Source organism: Ascaphus truei, chromosome 14 (genome assembly GCF_040206685.1).
Source record: "Ascaphus truei isolate aAscTru1 chromosome 14, aAscTru1.hap1, whole genome shotgun sequence".
Lineage (NCBI taxonomy): Eukaryota > Metazoa > Chordata > Amphibia > Anura > Ascaphidae > Ascaphus > Ascaphus truei.
Genome location: NC_134496.1, coordinates 16,097,259 through 16,118,373, shown reverse-complemented (window position 1 = coordinate 16,118,373; position 21,115 = coordinate 16,097,259). Strand labels below are relative to the sequence as shown.

At 49.1% G+C, this 21,115-nt stretch overlaps 1 protein-coding gene across 3 annotated transcripts in view; it reads left to right on the top strand.

The window, feature by feature from the left end:
• Nucleotides 1-25: 25 nt before the first annotated feature.
• CCDC85B (coiled-coil domain containing 85B) overlaps nucleotides 26-21,115 on the top strand; it is a 22,140-nt gene continuing 1,050 nt past the window's right edge. The window contains exons 1-2 of one of the 3 annotated variants that reach the window (XM_075569831.1): nucleotides 26-191; nucleotides 18,951-21,115. The exon at nucleotides 18,951-21,115 is cut by the window's right edge and continues 1,050 nt beyond it. In XM_075569831.1, the coding sequence (XP_075425946.1) occupies nucleotides 20,343-20,948 (606 nt within the window). In that variant the 5' untranslated portion in view covers nucleotides 26-191; nucleotides 18,951-20,342 and the 3' untranslated portion in view covers nucleotides 20,949-21,115. Of the gene's footprint in view, nucleotides 192-7,168; nucleotides 7,213-15,264; nucleotides 15,371-18,950 lie in introns of those variants that run through there. The other 2 variants (XM_075569830.1, XM_075569829.1) reach the window with 2 other exon arrangements.

The following is a 21,115-nucleotide window of genomic DNA, read 5'->3' as shown; positions in this document are numbered from 1 at the left end:
TATAGATCTGTACAGAGTATGTGTACGTCTGTGTCAGCGTCAGTCACAGCACGGAACCCGCCGTAATAGCGGGGCCCACCTGTATTCAGTTATACGTGTAGCCCTCTTTCCCTCTAGTGTGAAGGGTCTACTAGTGCTGGCGGTACCTGTCGGCTCACAGGGATCTGAGCCTCCGCTACTGGGAGCCTGGGGTAAGGAATATACTGAGTGGCAGCGCCTCCACCTGCACGGGATCCCAATTGGATGGGATAACCCCGAGCAGGAACTATTAATAACAGTCCACAGGTTATAAGAATAACAATAATAACCTTTACTGTGAGCAATAACCATAAACCACACACAAGCAATAGCAATACTAATGGTTACAGCTATACCTCGCCGCGCAGGGCGTTGTCCCACCACCGCGTATCCCCACACCGTGTCCACAGTACCAGAGGTGTCCTTTGGTCACCTCACCCAATAACTGTCCCCAAAAGATGCCCACCCCTCTAGGCGTGATCAGCTCCTTACTGTACCGGTGTTGGTGCACGTTTGGTGAATGGTACCTGCCGGGTGTGTCCACACCCGGGTGCGCTAACGAAGAGCAGTAGGGGGTCCGCCAATCCAATGATATCCTCCGCTGGATGGGATGTCTCCCTCTGGAGTGACCGCCGCAATGATGGTCGCTCCCTCTCGCAATCTGGTCCCAGACTGCAGTAGTGATAGTTCAATGCAGCAGCTGTGGCCCTAAGCTGGCTAATCACTAAAGGGCAGGATCCCAAACTGAAGGGGCCTTCCCTAAAGCGGCCACAATCTTAGGGTGAGTTGGGGCCTAGGGGATCTCTGGCCTAGTGCAGAGGGTCACAGACCCCTGCACCTATACAACCTCCCCTAGCTGCGTCCCAGCTCCAACTGCCAGCAACCCTCAGAGCGCCAAATGTATCAACTGCCTCAGCAGGGAAATCCTCTCTTCATTGGCCAGGCCTAACCACCTGACTCCCAGCCCTGTAGCCTTCTGGGGGCTGTAGTCCCCGCGGAACCCTATTATCATTGGCGCCGCGTGCGCTACCCCTAATGGCCGCCGCAATCTTCCCTGCGCATGCGCGACTCTTGTAATGGCCACCGTGGCTCTCCCCCCGCAGCAACCCCTCCTCTCCCGAGCTGCAGCGGAAGTAAGGGGTCATTCGGGGAACCCAGGCCACATTCTCCCCCCCCCCCGCCTGGTAAAACACCAACGTCCCCGCTTGGGAACAGCGAAACATATTATGACCATACACATTTTTACACAATAAAAATGCAGATCATATATACAACTTATCACGTCATATCAGCTCTACATGAGATTATACATTTCACTGAACATCACTATGACAGATCTCACTTTACTGCGAGCCCACTGCTGAGCCTCATAATGGGGTGCCCCAAATTGATCATAGGTCATCCTCATTGGAGGCTGACCAACTCTTTGGCTGCGGCGGAGCTGCTCTTCGGGCACGCCCTATGGAGAGTAACTCATAAAGTCCTGAGGCTCAGGCTCTTCCCTTGAGGGGACTAATGTCTCTGCATAGTCTTGTTGAGGTACAAAGCACGGGCTCTGTGGATCCAGAGGCTGGCTCATTGGAGCCACCCTATTTGGTGCTTGTTTACAGGGCTCTTTACCCGTAGCTCCTCCGGGAAATGCCCTTGGGATCTGGGGTCCCCCTTGAGAGGGTCCCTCCATAGGGTCATCAGAGGTGGTATCAGCTACAGTCTCTTGACCAACCTCTGTTAAGTTCGGTTCTCCATCTAAAGGAGAAGCTGGTATTTCCGGCTCATCGTCTCCTACTTGAGGAATGGGAAGCAAGTGATTTCTATGCCATACCTTTACCCAGTCTTTGATACGATAGACCGGGAGGCCAGGCATCTGAGACTCAATTTCATATACTCCGTCCCTCCAACGATCAGCGAGTTTATGCTTCCCTGGAATCCCTAGATTAGGAAGGAGAACAGCGTCTCCGGGACGAATTTCCCGAAGGCGAACTTTATGGTCGTAGCGCCGTTTGTTACTAGCATTCAATTGAGAGGAGGCTTTCTCTGCTAATTGGTATGCTTTCTGTAAGCTGTCTTGCAACCGTACTTGAAGTGCGTCCTGTTGGATACCCCATCGGTAGATATCCTCAGACGCATATCTACTGGTAGCCGAGCTTCTCGTCCGAACATCAGAAAGTAGGGAGTGAACACGGTGGATTCATGACGAGTGCAGTTGTAGGCATGCACCAAGGATTCCACATGTTTACTCCACTCGCTCTTCTGAGAGCCCGTTAGGGTGCCAAGCATGTCGAGGAGAGTTCGGTTGAACCTCTCCGGCAGAGCATCTCCCTCCAGATGATAGGGAGTCGTTCGGGACTTGGTGATATTTAGCAGCTTAAGCATTTCCCTGATGAGATTACTTTCAAAGTCCCGGCCTTGGTCAGAGTGCAGCCGATTGGGCAGTCCATAATGAACAAAGTACTTTTCCCATAATACTTTGGCTATGGTAACGGCCTTCTGATCTTTGGTTGGAAAAGCTTGTGCATACCGAGTATAGTGGTCTGTAATCACTAATACATTGCCGATGCCTCGGGCACCGGGCTCAATACAAAGAAAGTCCATGCATACGAGATCCATGGGCCCGGAGCTTTTTAAGTGCGCCATTGGAGCAGCCCTGGTGGGTAGGGTCTTCCGTTGAATGCATCTGGAGCATCGCCGGCAGTGCTGTTCCACTGACTCTCTCATGCGTGGCCAGACGAACCGGTCTCTTATCAAACCGAATGTTTTATCCACTCCCAGATGACAATGATCATCATGCAATGCTCGAAGGACCATAGGTTTTAGGTTCCGGGGTTGAACCAGCTGTCTCCTATCTGGGTGATTATGGTACTGCACCACCCTATAGAGTAGACAATTGTCGAGTTCAAATTTGTCCACTTGTCGCATTAGAATGGCCACCGTTTCCTTGGGAGCACGTTTTATTAATTCCGTCTTATCCTGTTGAATCGCTTGACGGATGATACCTGCCACAGGGTCCTGTATTTGGTATTGTACCAGGTCCTTCCACGCGATGACCTTATCGGGAGTGACATTCATTCCCTCTGGATGGCGATAGGTGGTCGGAATAGCTTTAGATTGGCATCCCAAGGAATCCACTACCCTCAGCTCCGAGAAAGCCACCCTATCTTCCATGATAGCCGCTGTTGAGCACATAGCACGTAGCCCTGGTCCAGGGATTTCTTCCCAGATGTCACCGTCCGGGATGGTATTCAGTCCCGGCCGTCGGGACAGAGCATCGGCACCGATATTCAGGGGCCCGGGTTTGTACTTTTGTGTGAACTGGTAATTTGAGAGGGCCGCCAGCCATCGGTGGCCCATGGCGTCCAATTTGGCGGACGTCAGTATATACGTTAATGGATTGTTATCTGTCCGTACTTCGAAAGTCACACCATATAGATAATCGTGGAGTTTGTCCACTATAGCCCATTTGAGAGCTAGAAATTCCAATTTATGTACTGGATAGTTCTGTTCACTAGGGGTCAAGCTGTGGCTGACGTAGGCCACTGGTTGGAGTCCAGCCAGATACTTCTGATGCAAGATGGCCCCCAGTCCATTGAAGCTTGCATCTACATACAGAATGTAAGGCCTCTCAGGGTCGGCATATGCCTGGATGGGTGCCTTGGTTAGGTTCCTCTTTAACCCGATTAATGACGCTTCACAGGCGGATGTTCACTTGTCGCCACTTGATAGTACCCTGACCTCAGGTCCAGTACGCTGAACCCCTGGTTCCCAGATAGCGCATTTAGGAGTTCTTCAATCTGGGGAAGAGTGTACTGATCGGGCACAATGTGATTGTTCAATGTCCGATAATCCAAACATAACCGGACCGACCCATTTTTCTTTCGCACCACCACAATCGGCGATGCATAGGGGCTACGGGATCCCGTGACTATGCCCGCTGATTCCTTCTCTTGCAGGATATCTCTTACGTATTCCACATCCCAAGGGACTATGCGGTGGGATCGTTCCCGAAAAGGAGTAGTATCACTTAACCGGATGGTGTGTTGGGCGCTGCGACTGCAACCCACATCCATATCACTAGTTGAGAATACTTCTCGTTTCACTTCCAGTTTGTCCCTTAGTTGTTCTCTCCACTCATCCGTCAGGGTGGAGTCTCCAAAGTCGAAGGCCAAGCCGGCTGCTGGTTCTTGTATTGCTGCCGTATTTACTTGCACTCCTATCTGCTTCATGGGAGTGACAGGGTATCTTCTCCCTAGACTTTGACCGTAATCGAAGGGGATGGGATACGGGGAGATATTCTGGACAAACACCTGGACTCTCCTTGGCATCTCGGAGGTCCATTCTCTCACTTCAGCCATTAGCTTGTAGCCTCGTCGCTCGTCATCCTCAGGTGTACTTTCTAGAGAGAAGAGATGGCCGGCTTCATTCCTTTCCGGCTAGCAGCAAGTGGCAGTCATGAGTTTCACTCCCCCCGGTAAAATCTCAGTTAACCCGTGTAGCGATGGAGGGCGGTTGGCCCGGTAATAAAGGGGTTACACCCCAGCTGGCCACCCCCACCTTCGTATTGGAGGCGAGGGGTTAACTGTGATAATGTTTATTTGTGTTTTTATGCCCCTGCCTTAGTGCAAAATGTGTTTTCCCCTGGTTACATGTATTTTTCCCTTTACAGTATATGCACCAAACGCATACACTGGGATCAGGTCGGGAGGGAAAGGGTGAATTATATTTACATGTTTATGGCCCTTTGTTCCCCTTCCCGCCTTTTTAATCCCCGTTTGCAGCCCGTCCCATAGGTCACCATTGGAGCTCCATGCAAGTCTATGGAGATTTCAAGGGTTTTGGCCTGATATCAAAGAAGACCAGCAGATGACGACCGAGAGGATGAGCGGAATTTCTCCATTGAAGTGAATGCGTAATGCCTTTCAATGGGGATTCCTCGTGTCCGCTCTCCAAGAATGAGTTGGCTGCCGCCCAAACCGCAATCTCCGAAAGCGGATACAATTTCAATAAAAGCGCTTTTGATCGCTAAATTGGCGTGGGAACTTGGTCACGGCCAAGTTCATTCATTTTAAAATTGTAACTCCGGGCCTAGGGCAGGTAGCGGTCCAATTCTTTTTGCGCCTAGCTCAGGGGAACCTCCTTACTCGACCCCAACAGGGTCCGACGGGCAATGGCCACGGGAAAGGGTCGCGGCCACCACGAGGGTCGCCCCATTGACCGCAATGGCGGAGAAAAGCCGCTTGGTTTTAAAACACCAAGTGCGAAAACGTAAAACCCAGATCTCCGGTTCGGTAAGAACTAGAGGGCTGGGATTTGGACCCCATGCAGTCACTGCTCCGGCATGATTGCATGGCAATTTCCATCCCTCTCCGATCAACCGAACGGAGTATGGGTAACTGTTTAAAATGTGGTTCTGCCATTGACTCCAATGGCGTAGAAATGCAATATGTTTAACATGTGGTGTTAAAGTGAAATATTGTTATCTCCGGTTCGGTGGGTCCCAGCGAGCTGAAAATTGGCCAACATGTAGAATCCCCTCCGACATGAGGGTCTGGCAATTTGTAGCCCGCTTGGCCCAACCGAACTGAATATTTTTATGTATATAAAATATTGTGAACTCACTGTATTTTATGCCTACTGTAAAGTCCGCGAAAACTACTGGCCCATACAGTATGTTAATGGTATTGTCAGGGGGCAAAAGTATGTCTACACAAAGGCCACTGATCAAAGGCTCACCCCCCGGTTTGTATACACAGGGTGGAGAGAACGCAGGACATGGCCTTTCATATGAAGTGCCATCATTTACACCTTTAGTCAGGTTTCCCCGGCCCAAATCCCCATCTGGCAGACTTAGTGACGCCAACTCTTTTGAGTGGGGTTAGGAAAATGGGAGCCTGACTAAGGGATTGTGCGCATGTGCCAGCTACCTGGGGGCAGGTACCAAAGTGCTTCCCACGTTAACTGGCAAAAGGTGATAGGGTACAGATAATTGTTAACCAATACCTGAGACCCAATGTTAGGGTATAGAGCCCAAGTCACATAAAAACGATGGTAAGCTCTGTGGCCAGTGTTCTCCGTTATTCTACCTGAATCCTGATGACTTCATTGTCCCGTGTATATATTCCATTTTGTTATTTGTCCAATCTTGTGTGTTCACCTTCCCTGAAGGAATAAACTTTCTTTATCTTATCACAGTCGCATTCAATTCAACCCAGTTATTTGGTGTGTATTATAACCCTGTAAGCTATCGGGACAACCCGCGTTCAATGTTCTAATGGCGGGAGTACTTGTTCCGCGTGATCCTTCCATTCTTCGAACTCTGCTTCACCTAGAGGAGTGGGCCGAGTTCCTGAGAAAGCCTTGAGTTTGCGGTGTTGTTAAGACTGGGATGACTGGTTGAGGGCCTCTAAGAGCTGCAGTACGGTCACGTCCCGAAGGGAGCCGCCACTGGACAAGCGGCTACTTGATTCAGGCAGGGAATGGATAGTCTGGACAGAGCTATCTACTTTTGGAATCATAGCAGATGGTGGTGGAGGGGAGTCAGCCCCATGGTGGGTCTGGCCTACAGCACCAGGAATGAAGGTGACCCCGGGAAATGTCACCTCAGTTTCTACGGAAGCTTGCCAGGTTGTAACCAAAGATCTCCCTGTTCCCGGCGTGGGGAAAGGAATGGGGGTCAGTTCAGAGTAAGGTACTGCGGCCGAGGTTTGCGGCGTGGACGTGGCCTGGGAATTTGGCAATTCAGGGTAAACCAAGGGGCAACCTTCGCTTGAGGCCTTAGGTAAGTATAGTACTTGAGGGACAGTCTCTGAGCATATTTCATGCTCGGTGGCCAGGAGTATTGAACTTCAACAGAAATCCTTATCATATCTCCAGTCTAGGAGCCGCGCTGTGGACAGGGCCGGGAAGTCTCTTATCTGCTCGCGCACAGTGAATGCAGATGCGTGGGTGGATACTCCCCCCTACTGCGACCACGTGTCGTGGTGATACTTTGCGCACCAAGGCCCATTTGTGGACCTCTTGCTTGGAGGGCACAAACATGATGGAGATTTTAATTTTGACTGAACGCAAGGCACCCCAGGTCTAAGATCTCAGCAGTGCCTCCAAATGTAGCCCTCTTTCCCTCTAATGTGAAGAGTCTACTAGTTCTGGCGGTACCTGTCGGCTCACAGGGATCTGAGCCTCCGCTACTGGGAGCCTGGGGTAAGGAATATACTGAGTGGCAGTGCCTCCACCTGCACGGGATCCCAATTGGATGGGATAACCCCGAGCAGGAAATATTAATAACAGTCCTCAGGTTATAAGAATAACAATAATAACCTTTACTGTGAGCAATAACCATAAACCACACACAGGCAATAGCAATACTAATGGTTACAGCTATACCTCGCCGCGCAGGGCGTTGTCCCACCACCGTGTATCCCCACACCGTGTCCACAGTTTGCAGGTGTTCCTTGGTCACTTCACCCAGTAAGTGTCCCCAAAAGATGCCCACCCCTATAGGCGTGATCAGCGCCTTATTATACCGGTGTTGGTGCACGTTTGGTGAACAACGAGACGCAGGGGATCCGCCGATCCAACGATATCCTCCGCTGGATTGACTTCCACAATGATGCTCGCTCACTCTCTGGCAGTCTGGTCCCAGGCCATGTGCTCATTTGCATGTCATTTTCCAGAATCCCTTGCTGCAGTGGAAGCACTGTATGCTGGGTGATAATGGTGAAAGGCAGAGTTGCAGACCTGCCTAAGACATGTGAATGTGCTCACAAGTGATCTTTTTATTTGCTATATGCTATACGGGGGAGGTTTCTTGTTGCCTTTTTCACCCACCATAACTTAAAACATGTGTGTATATATATATATATATATATATATATGTATATATGTGTATATATATGTGTGTGTGTATACTATATATAGTGACGGATATACGGGGATGGTAGAGGAGGGTGTATATATTGCCCCTCAATTATTGCAGGGTTTCTGCTATAATTAAGCCCCAGGGAGATGCAGTGTATAATTTTTGGATTCTTTCGCCTCCTATTGGGTCCCTGTGGCGGACCAGATGGAGAGTAGGGTGGGCCAGTGCTCCACTCCACGTTTTGGAAATTTACTAGGTAGAATCCAGACCGGGACTTCTTGCTCGCCCTGGTCTCACATAGCTGCAACTGCTAGTTAAGAGGAGCAGCTGTTAAAACCTGCATGTGAGCAGAGCAATGCAGACCAATTTGTTTTCAGAGAAGCTTGTACTAAGAGGGCTGTGTTTTGTGCTCAGTGGAGCAAGGACTTTTGTTTTGTTTTGATTTATTCATGTTATCTGCTGTAACATCTTAATGGCAAAATAAACAGGCCAAATCTTTATTTTTCACCTCTGTGTCAGAAGACTGTCTCCTCTACCTGGAAGGCTGTGTGAAAGTGGTGATCCCTGGACGAAAGGTACATAGCAAAAGGGTACTTTTGTCCCAATATATATATATGTGTGTGTGTGTTTGGGGTGGTAAGCAACTTAGCTACACACCAAGTTTGATAGGGCTGGAGTGTAGTGTGTAGTGATTTCTCCAAAGTGGAGTAGGTTTTTCTTTCATGTTTGTGTTTGCAGTGTTTAAAGGAACAGGCACAATAAAGCCTTATTTTAATTTCACCTTCAAAACGGTCTCCATTGCATACCTCTGCACACATCTCTTACATATGGTGTCAGAAGTTGGGATGAGAGGTGGCCCGTGAATTTCAAAGGGGCCCTGGAATATTTTTTTTGTGCTTTGCCTACATCTAGTTCCTGCAACAGTCTGAGCAACAAAACCTAGAATCGCGGGCAGAAGTGACCAGAATTAAAGGGCTACACATCCAGGCAGGAAAACTACACTGCATTGGAGAAAGCCACAATGCCACAGTTTTACTGGGAGGACTGCGACAGACGGTGGCCCACACAAGGGACTGATGCTGTGACCAGAGTCTACCCCACCACTTGTGAAAGATAAAGAAAAACCCCATGGGATTTTAAAATGGCCGCCCAGCTGAAGTCAAATACAGACTCTGCAAGAATGGGGAAGAAAATGTGTTCCTGGTGTAAAGAGCCCAGCCATACGGAGCAGTGTCCCTTCAGACCTTATTTGGAGGATGAGGATGGTCCCTACATGGCCCCAGAAAAAAGGGCAACAGCCTGAGGAATATTTTTTTCAACGTGCCAAGGAACAGCCTAGAGGAAATGGAGAATTTGTCCCGCGGATGACCGAATATCCAGAGGGCCCAAGGCAGAAGTCGTGTACCCCAAAGAAGTGTCTGTCTGGTGCTGACAGTGAGAAACCCTCAAACTATATCAGGGAAGCGGAGCCGGAACCAATGAGTGAGGATCCCTTGACCAGCCCTGAAGATGCGCTGCAAAATGCCAGGCAGGACTGTGATCTGCTCCATGAATAATTGAAACTGGAGAGGGAAGATAACGCTGAGCTACAGAAAACTGTTTTCGCAATGTACTCTGAATCCAGGACCGAATTGGAGGATCTAAAGACAGATCTAGATACAGAAAACGCTACTATTACCACCATGGATGAAAAGCAGAGCCAATCTGATAGAGGATTGCTAATCTGAAAAAGAAGTATGAGGAGGCACTGAAAGAGATTACAGTCTCGCAGCAAGAGGTTCGCAATTGCCATAGAGAGGTGGTAGTCTCTCAGAATGAGGTTCACACTCTCCGCATAGAACTGAATGCCTCACACCAGGAGGTCAACAGTGTCCGGACAGAGGCGGACATGTCGCAGAATGAGTTTCATACTCTCCGCATAGCACTGGATGCCCCACACCAAGAGCAGATATCCAGAAAGGAGAATTGGAGCACAGCTACATGAAAAATATGCTAGAGAGTGTTTCCCAAAACAAGAGGTTTATTATGGCCAGAGTCCCAAAACAAGAGGTTTATTATGGTCAGAGTCCCAAAACAAGAGGTTTATTATGGTCAGACACATTTTTTAGAATATTGCTTTAGAGAGTGTGCTATTCCCTCTATTTTTATGCACGCACCTAGGAAGGTTAATCCCGGGAGGACCACCTGCTCTAAGTGAGTTTATTTACTCTATTACACCGTTTTTCCTATTCAATGATTTGGCTGGACACTAGCTAGTGTGAGTATTTACCAATTGGGGTTATACTCTTCCGGTTTATTGATACCTGGTGGAAATAGGTGTTTATGCTATAGGTGGTCACCATTTATATGTGGGATACTTCGAGGACAAACATTATGTATACATTATAATTGAAGTTGCTGAGTCTACGTTTTAGAGCACCACACAGTCTGGTTTTCTACTCCACACCAAGAGATCAGCAGTTGCCGCACAGAACTGGTAGTCTCTAAAAAGGAACTTCACAGTCTCACTGAGGAGATGGACATCTCTCAAAAAGCTATCCTCTGTCTTTATATGGATCTCAAAGTCTCTCAGAAGGAGCTTCAGACCCACAACCTAGAGTTTAAAGTCTCACGCCAGGAGACCGGGAGTATCAACTCGAAGTCCGTAAATGGAAGGAAGACTACAAGGAGGCCCTGAATATTACAGAGACTGCAACAAGAGAAAATACAAGAAGAAAATTCTGATTTAACAGACCACGTCAATGAAAAGAAGGAAAAGCTGTACGAGCTACAAAAATTAAAGAAACTATTGGAAGATGAAAAGTTTGAAGCATTGGAGTAACACGCACAAGCAGAGCACCTACCGCAGAACCAACTGCAAGGTCTGCGTACGCACCTCCTGAATGCCTAGGAGAAGCAGCGATCTCCGCAGGAAGAAAATCTGCAGGCTGCTAAAGAAATACAAGTGCTGCAAGAACGTGTGATTATCCAGCGTGTCCCCGCAGAGCAGCATGAGAAACTGAAGGCTACCCTGAACAACATCAGAGCTTCGCTAGAGGCCAAGCTTAGAGGCCAGGTGAATCTGTACAAGCGGGAGCACAAGATGGTCCAGAAACTGAGGCAAGCAGCTGCAGTCCTAGCGAAGAAATTCACAGTACTCCACAATATAATGAAGGATATGTGGAAGCAAGCTCAGAGAAAGCACAGTGAAGAGATAAAAACCACGAGAGGACAATTGCAGGATGCACTCAAGAAACAGGGATCTTTCGCGGATGAATTAAACTTGCAGAAAAGCCAAGAAGTGGAAGAGCCTGAAAGACTGAGAAATGAGATTACAATACTGCAGGGAGAGTATTCAAAGACTTTATGGTCAGTGGTTACAACCTTGGAGTCTGAAAAGATGACGTAAAGTACAGGTTTCTCCACTACAGGAAAAGGTATTGGCCCTGCCCAAGCGTCGGTATCCCACAGCAACTAATGCCCATGAAGACAAGGGTACAGTGAGAAATGGGGATATCGCTCATCTGCAAAATGAGATTGCAAAGTTTGAATCGCCAGAGCAAGCACTAGCTAAACCTTCAGGTGCCCAACAAACAAAGATATGACTGAAGAATCAAAACCAGAAGAATCCTTATCAGATGAAGCTGAAAAGATAGGATGGTCACTGGAAATGGGTGTGGAATCGCAAGTCAATTCCAAAGAAACAGGACTGGCAACTGCATTGAGTGGTGGAAAAAGAAGTGCAGAAGGACAGCTTCAAGAGCTGAAAACTCAAATAGCTATTCTTGAACGCGCTTTAAATGATACCATGAAATGGCACGAGTCTAGGATAGTAGAAATAGATTCCGGACAACAGACAGAATTCAAAAGTAAGCTGACAGAGGCTTTGCAAGCCCTGAGCAAGGGTTACAAGGAATGGACATTTAGGGGCCTATGCAGAGAGGTGCGAATACATGGCGTTATGCATGTATTCGGCATAATTAGCTTCCTGTATGCAGAGAGGTGTATTGGCGTGGCGAATTTTGCAGTATTCGCCAGGAGATTTTCAAAGCAGCAGGATTCCGCCAAAGTCGTGGCGAAAAGCGCTTTTTTGTTCACGATCGCCATGTTGATATTTGCACCATATGCAGGGAACGAAAATTTAACATTCTCGCCATGCGTGGTGTAATTCTGTGCGTTAAACTCGGCAATAGTGTACGCCAGGAAAAAACGGCAGTAGCCGTCCCGATCCATGGCATCAGGTTCCCCTTGCTGTCACACACGATTCTGCCACTGACGTCACCAAAACACGTCTGCTAACTTTCAACCCTGCGCCCACCAATAATGACAGGAATGCAATTATGAATAAGTGCAACGAAGGGCCAATAATATTGTATTGGCACTCTTATTCATGCTGCATTCCTGCTGCCCCCCCCCCCCTCACCCTTCCCACTCCCTCCCACCAAGGGCATCTCCTGGTTGCTAGCATAAGCTAGCACTTTGCCAGCGTTACCCACCCCCTTTCCTACCTGGCTCCGTTGCGTCAATCCCATCAACGTGTCACTAAGGCGTCACGATCCATGGCATCATAAATCAAGTGGAAAGGACACTTCTCCTCACTGTACTAGAGCGCGCTACGGACATACTGAAACTTTGAACAATTTCGTGTGGTAACTACTAGACTGACTACACGGTGTATCGCTGAGTGTGTTTGCCTGTAGATTATTGATACACTGAAAGTGTAAACAGTCCAATATTGTAACTGTATCTGAAGTGTGTATGCGCTTTCACAACTTTCACACAGACAAGCGCGCCGTTTCTGTGGTATGTAAATAGAAACAAGCCGTCCGTGAGGCGCTGTGACAGGAATCTGCAGTGTTATGTACAAATTGCCCGCCCACTTCAAATCACGTCTCGTCAGACTCGCGAGCGCAACTTCAACTCACACGGATTACATTTGTAGCCAAATGCAAGAACATTTGTCAGGAATGGCGAAATTAGCACTCGCCAGTACTTCATATGGATACTTTATAGCCATTTTTCCCTTTCTGCATAAGCTGTCATAAAAACGCCACAATTTTGCTATTTTAACACAATGGAGATTTTTTTGCCCGTGCCTCTCTGCATAGGCCCCTTAGTGCTAAATTGGAGTCCATGGAAAAGACGGTGAGAGAAAGCTATTTGCGTAAACGCTCTGCGACGGTCGCCATACAGTCTACCTACAAAGAGAAGGTCATCCGCACTGGGGAAATCTCATGACCACTCGGTCCGTAGAAAGACTGTACCTGGAAAAAGTACTCCTCGAGCGACTGAGGAGTGCTGATCTTCTGGAGGAGACACTAATAACCTGGAGAAAGGGCTCCAATCCCAGCGGGACTGAGGGTTCTCGATATGTAACAGGGAGTTATCACTGTTGAGAAAAACTGTCTCTAAATCCAGCAGTGTGCTGGTTAATTGCACAGGCAATCAACCAGACTCCACCTGGGTGCTTAGAACTGTTAGGAAAAACCCTGATCTAAGAAACAGGAAGGAGATTCCTTAGCTAACAAGGGCGCTTACCAAGGAAAAGAAAGACTGCAGAGATTTCCTTAGCCCACAACGGGGCTGACCTAGGGAAAAGAGGGTCTTGATTGCATTCGCAAGACAAGGGGACATATACCTGGACACAGAGAGTGCCATAGCACCCAAGGATGCTGACCCAGGAGAACAGAGAGGCCTTCCCCTACAGAAACCCCAGATACAGATAAGAGACTTTCTTTTTGGACTGTTGGGTGTACATATATGTGTGTGTGTGTGTGTGTGTGTGTGTGTGTGTGTGTGTGTGTGTGTGTGTGTGTGTGTGTGTGTGTGTGTGTGTGTTTGGGTGGTAAGCAGCTTAGCTACCCACCCAGTTAGATAGGGCTGGAGTAAAATGTGTAGTGATTTCTCCAACGTGGAGTAGGTTTTGTTTTATGTGTGTGTTGCAGTGTTTAAAGTAACAGGGGCAATAAAGACTTATTTTAATTTCACCTTAAAACAGTCTCCATTGCAAACCTCTGCACACATCTCTTACAGGTGCCTTCACGGGCATTTGTTAGGGAGTCATCACACGCACAGCGCTCACACGTTAGGACACGTTCGCACGCACAGCGCGCACACATTAGGGCACCTTCACACGCACACCGTGCACACGTTAGGGCACATTCACATGTACAGCACGCACAGCGCGCACACGTTAGGGCACCTTCACACGCACACCGTGCACATGTTAGGGCACATTCACATGTACAGCACGCACAGCGCGCACACGTTAGGGCACCTTCACACGCACACCGTGCACGTTAGGGCACATTCACATGTACAGCACGCACAGCGCGCACACGTTAGGGCACCTTCACACGCACACCGTGCACACGTTAGGGCACATTCACATGTACAGCACGCACACACGCACAGCGCGCACACGTTAGGGCACCTTCACACGCACAGCGTGCACACGTTAGGGCGCCTTCACATGTACAGCACGCACACGTTATGACGCCTTCACACGCACAGCGTGCACACGTTAGGGAGTCTTCACACGCAGAGCGCGCATACGTTAGGGCGCCTTCACACGCACAGCATGACACGTTAAGGAGTCTTCACACGCACAGAGCGCACACGTTAGCACGCCTTCATGCACAGAGCACACATATTAGGGCACCTTCGCACGCTCAGGGTGCACACGTTAGGATGCCTTCACACGCACAGCACGCACACATTAGGATGCCTTCACACGTTAGGGGGTCTTCACATGCAAAGCGCGCACACGTTAGGGGGTCTTCACATGCAAAGCGCGCACACGTTAGGGGGTCTTCACACGCACAGAGCGCACACGTTAGGGCACCGTCACGCGCACGTTAGGGCGCCTTCACACGCATAGCGCTCACACATTAGGACGCACAGAGTGCACATGTTAGGGTGCCTTCACACGCATAGCGTGCACACAGGACGCCTTCACACGCACAGCGCCACACGTTGGGCGACACTTTCACACGCACAGCGCCACACGTTGGGCGACACTTTCACACGCACAGCGCCACACGTTGGGGCACTGTCACACGCACAGCGCCACACGTTGGGCGACACTTTCACACGCACAGCGCCACACGTTGGGCGACACTTTCACACGCACAGCGCCACACGTTGGGGCACTGTCACACGCACAGCGCGCACACGTTGGGACACTTTCACGCGCACACGTTGGGACACTTTCACACGCACAGCGCGCACACGTTGGGACACTTTCACGCGCACACGTTGGGACACTTTCACACGCACAGCGCGCACACGTTGGGGAGGATTGGAGCATTTCATGTTAATGCGAGTGTTGTGGGGCACAATACATAGAATATGACAATGTGATGTTGTTACGCCGGCCGTATTGTGTCCTTGTGCTATATACAGGATTTCCTGAGCTCACACAGCCTCTGACGTCGCACCTCTCCTATTATCCCTCTCTCCTCTCTCCCCCCTCCCCCGGCTCTCTCGCTCTGACGCTCTCGTCCTCAGCTGCAGGAGCAGGTTAGCTCTCTCTCTCCTGTCCCCCTCTCTCATCCATCCTATCCCTCTCTCTCATTCCTTCTATCCCTCTCTCTTATCCCTCCTATCCCTCTCTCATCCCTCCTATCCCTCTCTCTCATTCCTCCTATCCCTCTCTCTTATCCCTCCTATCCCTCTCTCTCACCCCTCCTATCCCTCTCTCTTATCCCTCCTATCCCTCTCTCATCCCTCCTATCCCTCTCTCTCATTCCTCCTATCCCTCTCTCTTATCCCTCCTATCCCTCTCTCTCACCCCTCCTATCCCTCTCTCTTATCCCTCCTATCCCTCTCTCTCACCCCTCCTATCCCTCTCTCTTATCTCTCCTATCCCTCTCTCCCTCCTATCCTTAGCTCCCTCCCATCCTTCTCTCCCTCTCCTATCCCTCTCCTATCTCTATTCTTTCCTTCTCTCTCCTACCCCTCTCCTCACATCTTTCCCTCCATCTCTTCTTCTTAGCTGCAGGAGCAGGTTAGCTCTCTCTCATCCATCTCTCTCATCCCCCCTATCCCTTTCTCCTATCCCCCTATCTCTCCCTCTCTCTTCTCACATCCCTCCAATTCTCCTGCTCAGCTGCAGGCGCAGGTTAACTGCCTCGCTCTCATCCCTCTCCCTCACTCTCATCCCTCTCCCCTCCTACCCCTCTCCCTCCTCACATCTCTCCCTCCATCTTCCCCCTCACATCCCTCATCTCTCCCCCTCACATCCCTCATCTCTCCCCCTTCACATCCCTCCATCTCTCCCCCTTCCATCCTTCCATCTCTCCCCCCTCACATCCCTCCCTCCTCACATCCCTCCATCTCTCCCCCTTCACATCCCTCCATCTCTCCCCCTTCCATCCTTCCATCTCTCCCCCCTCACATCCCTCCATCCCTCCCCCTCACATCCCTCCATCCCTCCCTCCCTCCCCTCCTCACATGGCTCCATCTCTCCACCCCACACATCCCTCCATCTCTCCCCCCTCACAACCATCCATCTCTCCCCCCTCACATCCCTCCATCTATCCTCCCTCACATCCCTCCCCTCCTCACATCCCTCCATCCCTCCCTCCATCTCTCCTCCCTCACATCCCTCCCTCCTCACATCCCTCCATCCCTCCCTCCATCTCTCCTCCCTCACATCCCTCCCTCCTCACATCCCTCCATCTCTCTTTCCTTCTCCCCCTCACATCCCTCCATCTCTCTCTCTACCCCTCACATCCTTCATCTTTCCCTCCATCTCTCTCTCCCTGCTCACATGCCTCCATCTCTCCCTCCTCGCATCCCTCCATCTCTCTCCACACTTTCCCTCCCTCCTCACATCCCTCGATCTCTCCCTCCTCACATTCTCCCCCCCTCATATCCCTCCTTCTCTGTCTTACTTCTCTCTCCTCACATCCCTCCATCTATCTCCTGGTATTACTCTGTCTCTCTTCCTCCTCAGTGTCCCTCCTTCTCATTCTTCTTCTCCTCTCTCCCTGCATCCCTCTGTTTCTCTCCATCTTTTCATTCCTTGTCTCTATTCACCTCCCCCTCTCTCTCTCTCTCTCTCTCTCTCTCTCTCTCTCTCTCTCTCTCTCTCTCTCTCTCTCTCTCTCTCTCTCTCTCTCTCTCTCTCTCTCTCTCTCTCTCTCTCTCTCTCTCTCTCTCTCTCTCTCTCTCTCTCTCTCTCTCCTCTCTCTCCCCTTTCTCTCATCTGTCTATCAGTTTGTCTGTATCTACCTACAATATATGAATATCTCTGAATATATATTTATAAATCTGTCTCTATCTACCTATATATCTATCATTGATCTATCTTTATATATGTATATATCTGTCTGTTAGCTCTCAGCTAGTATATGTATATATCTGTCTGTTAGCCTGACTTTGTATCCATCTGTGTACCTTTGTATCTGTCTGTGTATCTGTCTGTCTGTGTATAGTATCTGTGTGTGTGTCCTGTGTATCTGTGTATCTGTATATCTGTGTGTGTGTGTGTGTCTGTGTATCTGTATATCTGTGTGTGTATCTGTGAGTCTAGTGTATAGTGTCCGTCTGTGTGTCTGTCTGTGTATCTGCATACCTGTGTAGCTATCTGTGTGTCTGTGTATCTTTGTGTCTGTGTGTCTGTGTATCTGTGTGTCTGTCAGTCTGTGTATAGTATCTGTGTGTGTGTCTGTCTGTGTATAGTATATGTGTGTCTGTCCTGAATGTCTATGTATCTATCTGTGTTGTCTGTCTGTGTATCTGTGCACAGTATCTGTCTGTGTGTATGTGTATCTGTTTGTGTATCTGTATATCTGTGTACAGTAGCTGTCTGTGTATCTGTCTGTGTATCTATATGTGTATCTATATGTGTGTCTGTGTATCTATCTATCTGTCTGTATATCTGTGTATCTATATGTGTCTGTATATCTGTGTATCTGTATATCTGTGTAGCTATATGTGTGTCTGTGTATCTTTGTGTCTGTGTATCTGCATACCTGTGTAGCTATCTGTGTGTCTGTGTATCTTTGTGTCTGTGTGTCTGTGTGTCTGTGTGTCGGTGTGCCGGTGTGTCGGTGTATCTGTCTGTCTGTGTATAGTATCTGTGTGTCTGTCTGAATGTCTGTGTATATATCTGTTTATCTGCCTGTGTATCTCTCTGTGTATCTGTGTACAGTATCTGTCTGTGTATCTGTGTATGTGTGTACTGTAGCTGTCTGTGTATCTGTCTGTGTATCTGTGTACAGTATCTCTCTGTGTGTATGTGTATCTGTCTGTGTATCTGTATATCTGTGTATCTGTGTACAGTATCTCTCTGTGTATGTGTATCTGTCAGTGTATCTGTGTATCTGTGTACAGTAGCTGTCTGTGTATCTGTGTACAGTATCTATATGTGTGTCTGTGTATCTATCTGTCTGTATATCTGTGTATCTCTATGTGTGTCTGTGTATCTATCTGTCTGTATATCTGTGTATCTCTATGTGTGTCTGTGTATCTATCTATCTGTCTGTATATCTGTGTATCTATATGTGTGTCTGTGTATCTGTCTGTATATCTGTGTATCTATATGTATGTCTGTGTATCTATCTATCTGTCTGTGTTTCTGTGTATCTATGTGTGTGTCTGTGTGTCTGTGTGTCTGTGTGTCTGTGTGACTGTGTATCTGTCTGTGTTTCTGTGTATCTTATCTGTTTGAGTTTGTGTATAGTATCTGTCTGTATGTCGGTGTATCTATCTGTGTTTCTCTGTATCTATCTGTGTATGTATATATATCTCCCCCTTCTCTCTCCCTCTCCCCCCCCTCTCTCTCTTTCTACATATCTATCTGTCTGTCTGTCTGTCTGACCTCAGATCCTTCTTTTCATCCCTCCTTCTCTCTATATATTTTCTCATCCCTCTCTCTCTATACTCACACTACGGTCTCTCTGTTCCTTCTCTCACCCACCATGTCTTCCAATATCTCTATACTTCCCTCCTTCTCTGTCTCTTTCACAGCCCTCACATCCCTTGCTGAGGTCAGCCCCCTCCATTGCTTTCCCTTTCTCCTCTCCTCTTTTCTCACACTCCTGCCTCTCCCATGAAACAAGCGATAGTTCAGCCGCCTTCCTTAACCCCACAGGTGCCTCAAACCCCCGAGATGCAACATCGGAACGGGGGACGAGTGACATTGAATCGTTCAGACCTCCATTCCTTGTTCCTTCCCCGGAAATCCTGCAGTGGACCAATGAGGAGACTTTGCCCCCGGGCCCATGACAGAAAGGGACCCCAAAAGACTTAACGCAAGAGGAGTGTCTACCAACCCCAAGGGTGGGAAAACTCAGAGTTGTGAACAAAGCTGCAAAGTCAGGTCAAGGTCTGAAGCCTTATTGGACTGAGTCCGGTCCAGGCCTGAAGACAATCAGGAGGTAAGAGGACCATAACAAAATTGAGCCTGGGGCCTAGTTGGATCGTTAAGTCTGGGGAAAAAAAGTTAATCGGGATGAGGCCTAGTTGGACTGAGAAAACCGCATCTGAATTGAGTCAGACCAAGGCCTGAGGCCTAGCTGGACTGACCAAAGTTGAACTGTACAAGCCAACAATTGCCTCAAAGGCTGAGGACTAGGCAAACTGAGTCATCTTATGGGCTGGGGCCTAGATTGATTGTGAAACTTGCAGCAAAAATTGTTTCATTGAGGCCTAGTTGGACTGCCAGAACCGCATCAGAACTAAGTCAGATCAAGGCCTAAGGCTTGGATGGACTGTGAAATCTGAGTAAAAAAAAAATTTGAGCCAAGGCCAAAAATTATGTCGAATCCTAGTTGGACTGTCAAAACCACATTAAAGCTGAGTCAGGTCAAGGACTCAAGTTTAGTTGGCGAGAGGCCTTAAAGACTTCCTAATAACACCTAACACTTCAGGTCTATTCCATTGTCTGTATCCCTGACTCAAACCAAGGAGGACTTTGCAGACCACTTCCTTTCACTGACTCCCATGAAGAGCAGTAGTACAAAATAAACTAGCAATAGCTTCCTAAACGCCTGAAATTCTGCCAGGTTGAAGCCTAGTCAGGTAGAGGGATCTATCACAACTTCTCCCCTGGCCTTCCTAGTAGTATATTTTACAGGCCAATGGTTGGAAGCACTCCTTAAGAAAGGAGGAAGACCCTCTCTCCTGTGGAAAATATTGCCCAAAGCCTAGTGGACGAGAAACCTTTCCGACCCCATGTGACTTCTCCTCACGTGTTTCCACAGTCATACTTTGCTAGCTAAGCTACAAGTCGAAGGGTATTCCTGTGGCCTGGTCCACGGCTTCTCCTTAAGCCTTTCCACCAGTATCTTTCACAGGGCGTGCCAAAGTTGATCCAGGTTGAGGCCCAAGGCATTGTTGACGCCAGCCACAGATCGTTCTAAAATATCAACCAATAGACACCTCTCCACACCTTTCCTCCTGTATCTTCCACTGACCTGCCCTTGAAAGAACACTATCAACTGCCCAGCCTGAGGCCTAGTTGCCATCAAGGGGGATTACCAGCATGAGCGAGGAACATGGCCTGCTAGGGCGGGAACTCTCCAAGGTGACAGACGAGGAGATGCTGTCCCACACCAAGGAGGAGCTGGTGAGGAAGCTGAGGGAGGAGGAGGCAGAGAAGATGGCCGCCCTCATCCAGAGGGGACGGCTCATCAAGGAGGTCAACCGCCAGCTCCAGGGCCACCTGACGGAAATCCGCGAGCTGAAGCAAGTTAACCACCGTCTTCAGGAGGAGAACCGTGAGCTGAAGGACCTCTGCTGCTTTTTGGATGACGATAGGTTGAAGGGCAAAAAGTTGGCTAGTGAGTGGCAACTCTTTGGTTACCACGCGGCCAAGGTGTTACGGGAGGACCTGGGTGGGTACCTGAAGAAGCTCTCTGAGCTGGAGAGGCGCCAAGAGGAGCTTCTGAGGGAGAATACCTGCCTGTCTGAAGTCTTTCTGGCCCTTGAAGAAGACGGGGCACCTATCAGGCACCACGCCAGCCCCGTGACCTCCTCAGAGCTGGGCCTCTTGCCCTGTGGGCCACGAGACTTGGGCGATGGAAGCTCCAGCACGGGCAGCGTGGGAAGCCCTGACCAGCTTCATGTTACTTGCTCGCCAGACGATTAAATGGGGCAGAGGTCTCAAAATGGCGGATCTGTATGACCAAGGAGGAGGGGACGCTTGTACACTTTGAACAGAGACATTGAGGTCAAGGGGGCCACTAATAAGGGTAGGATGAACTGGGGTGAGAGAGAGCTCAGTCTCTACGTCCATTCACTCCTCTCTCTGTATAT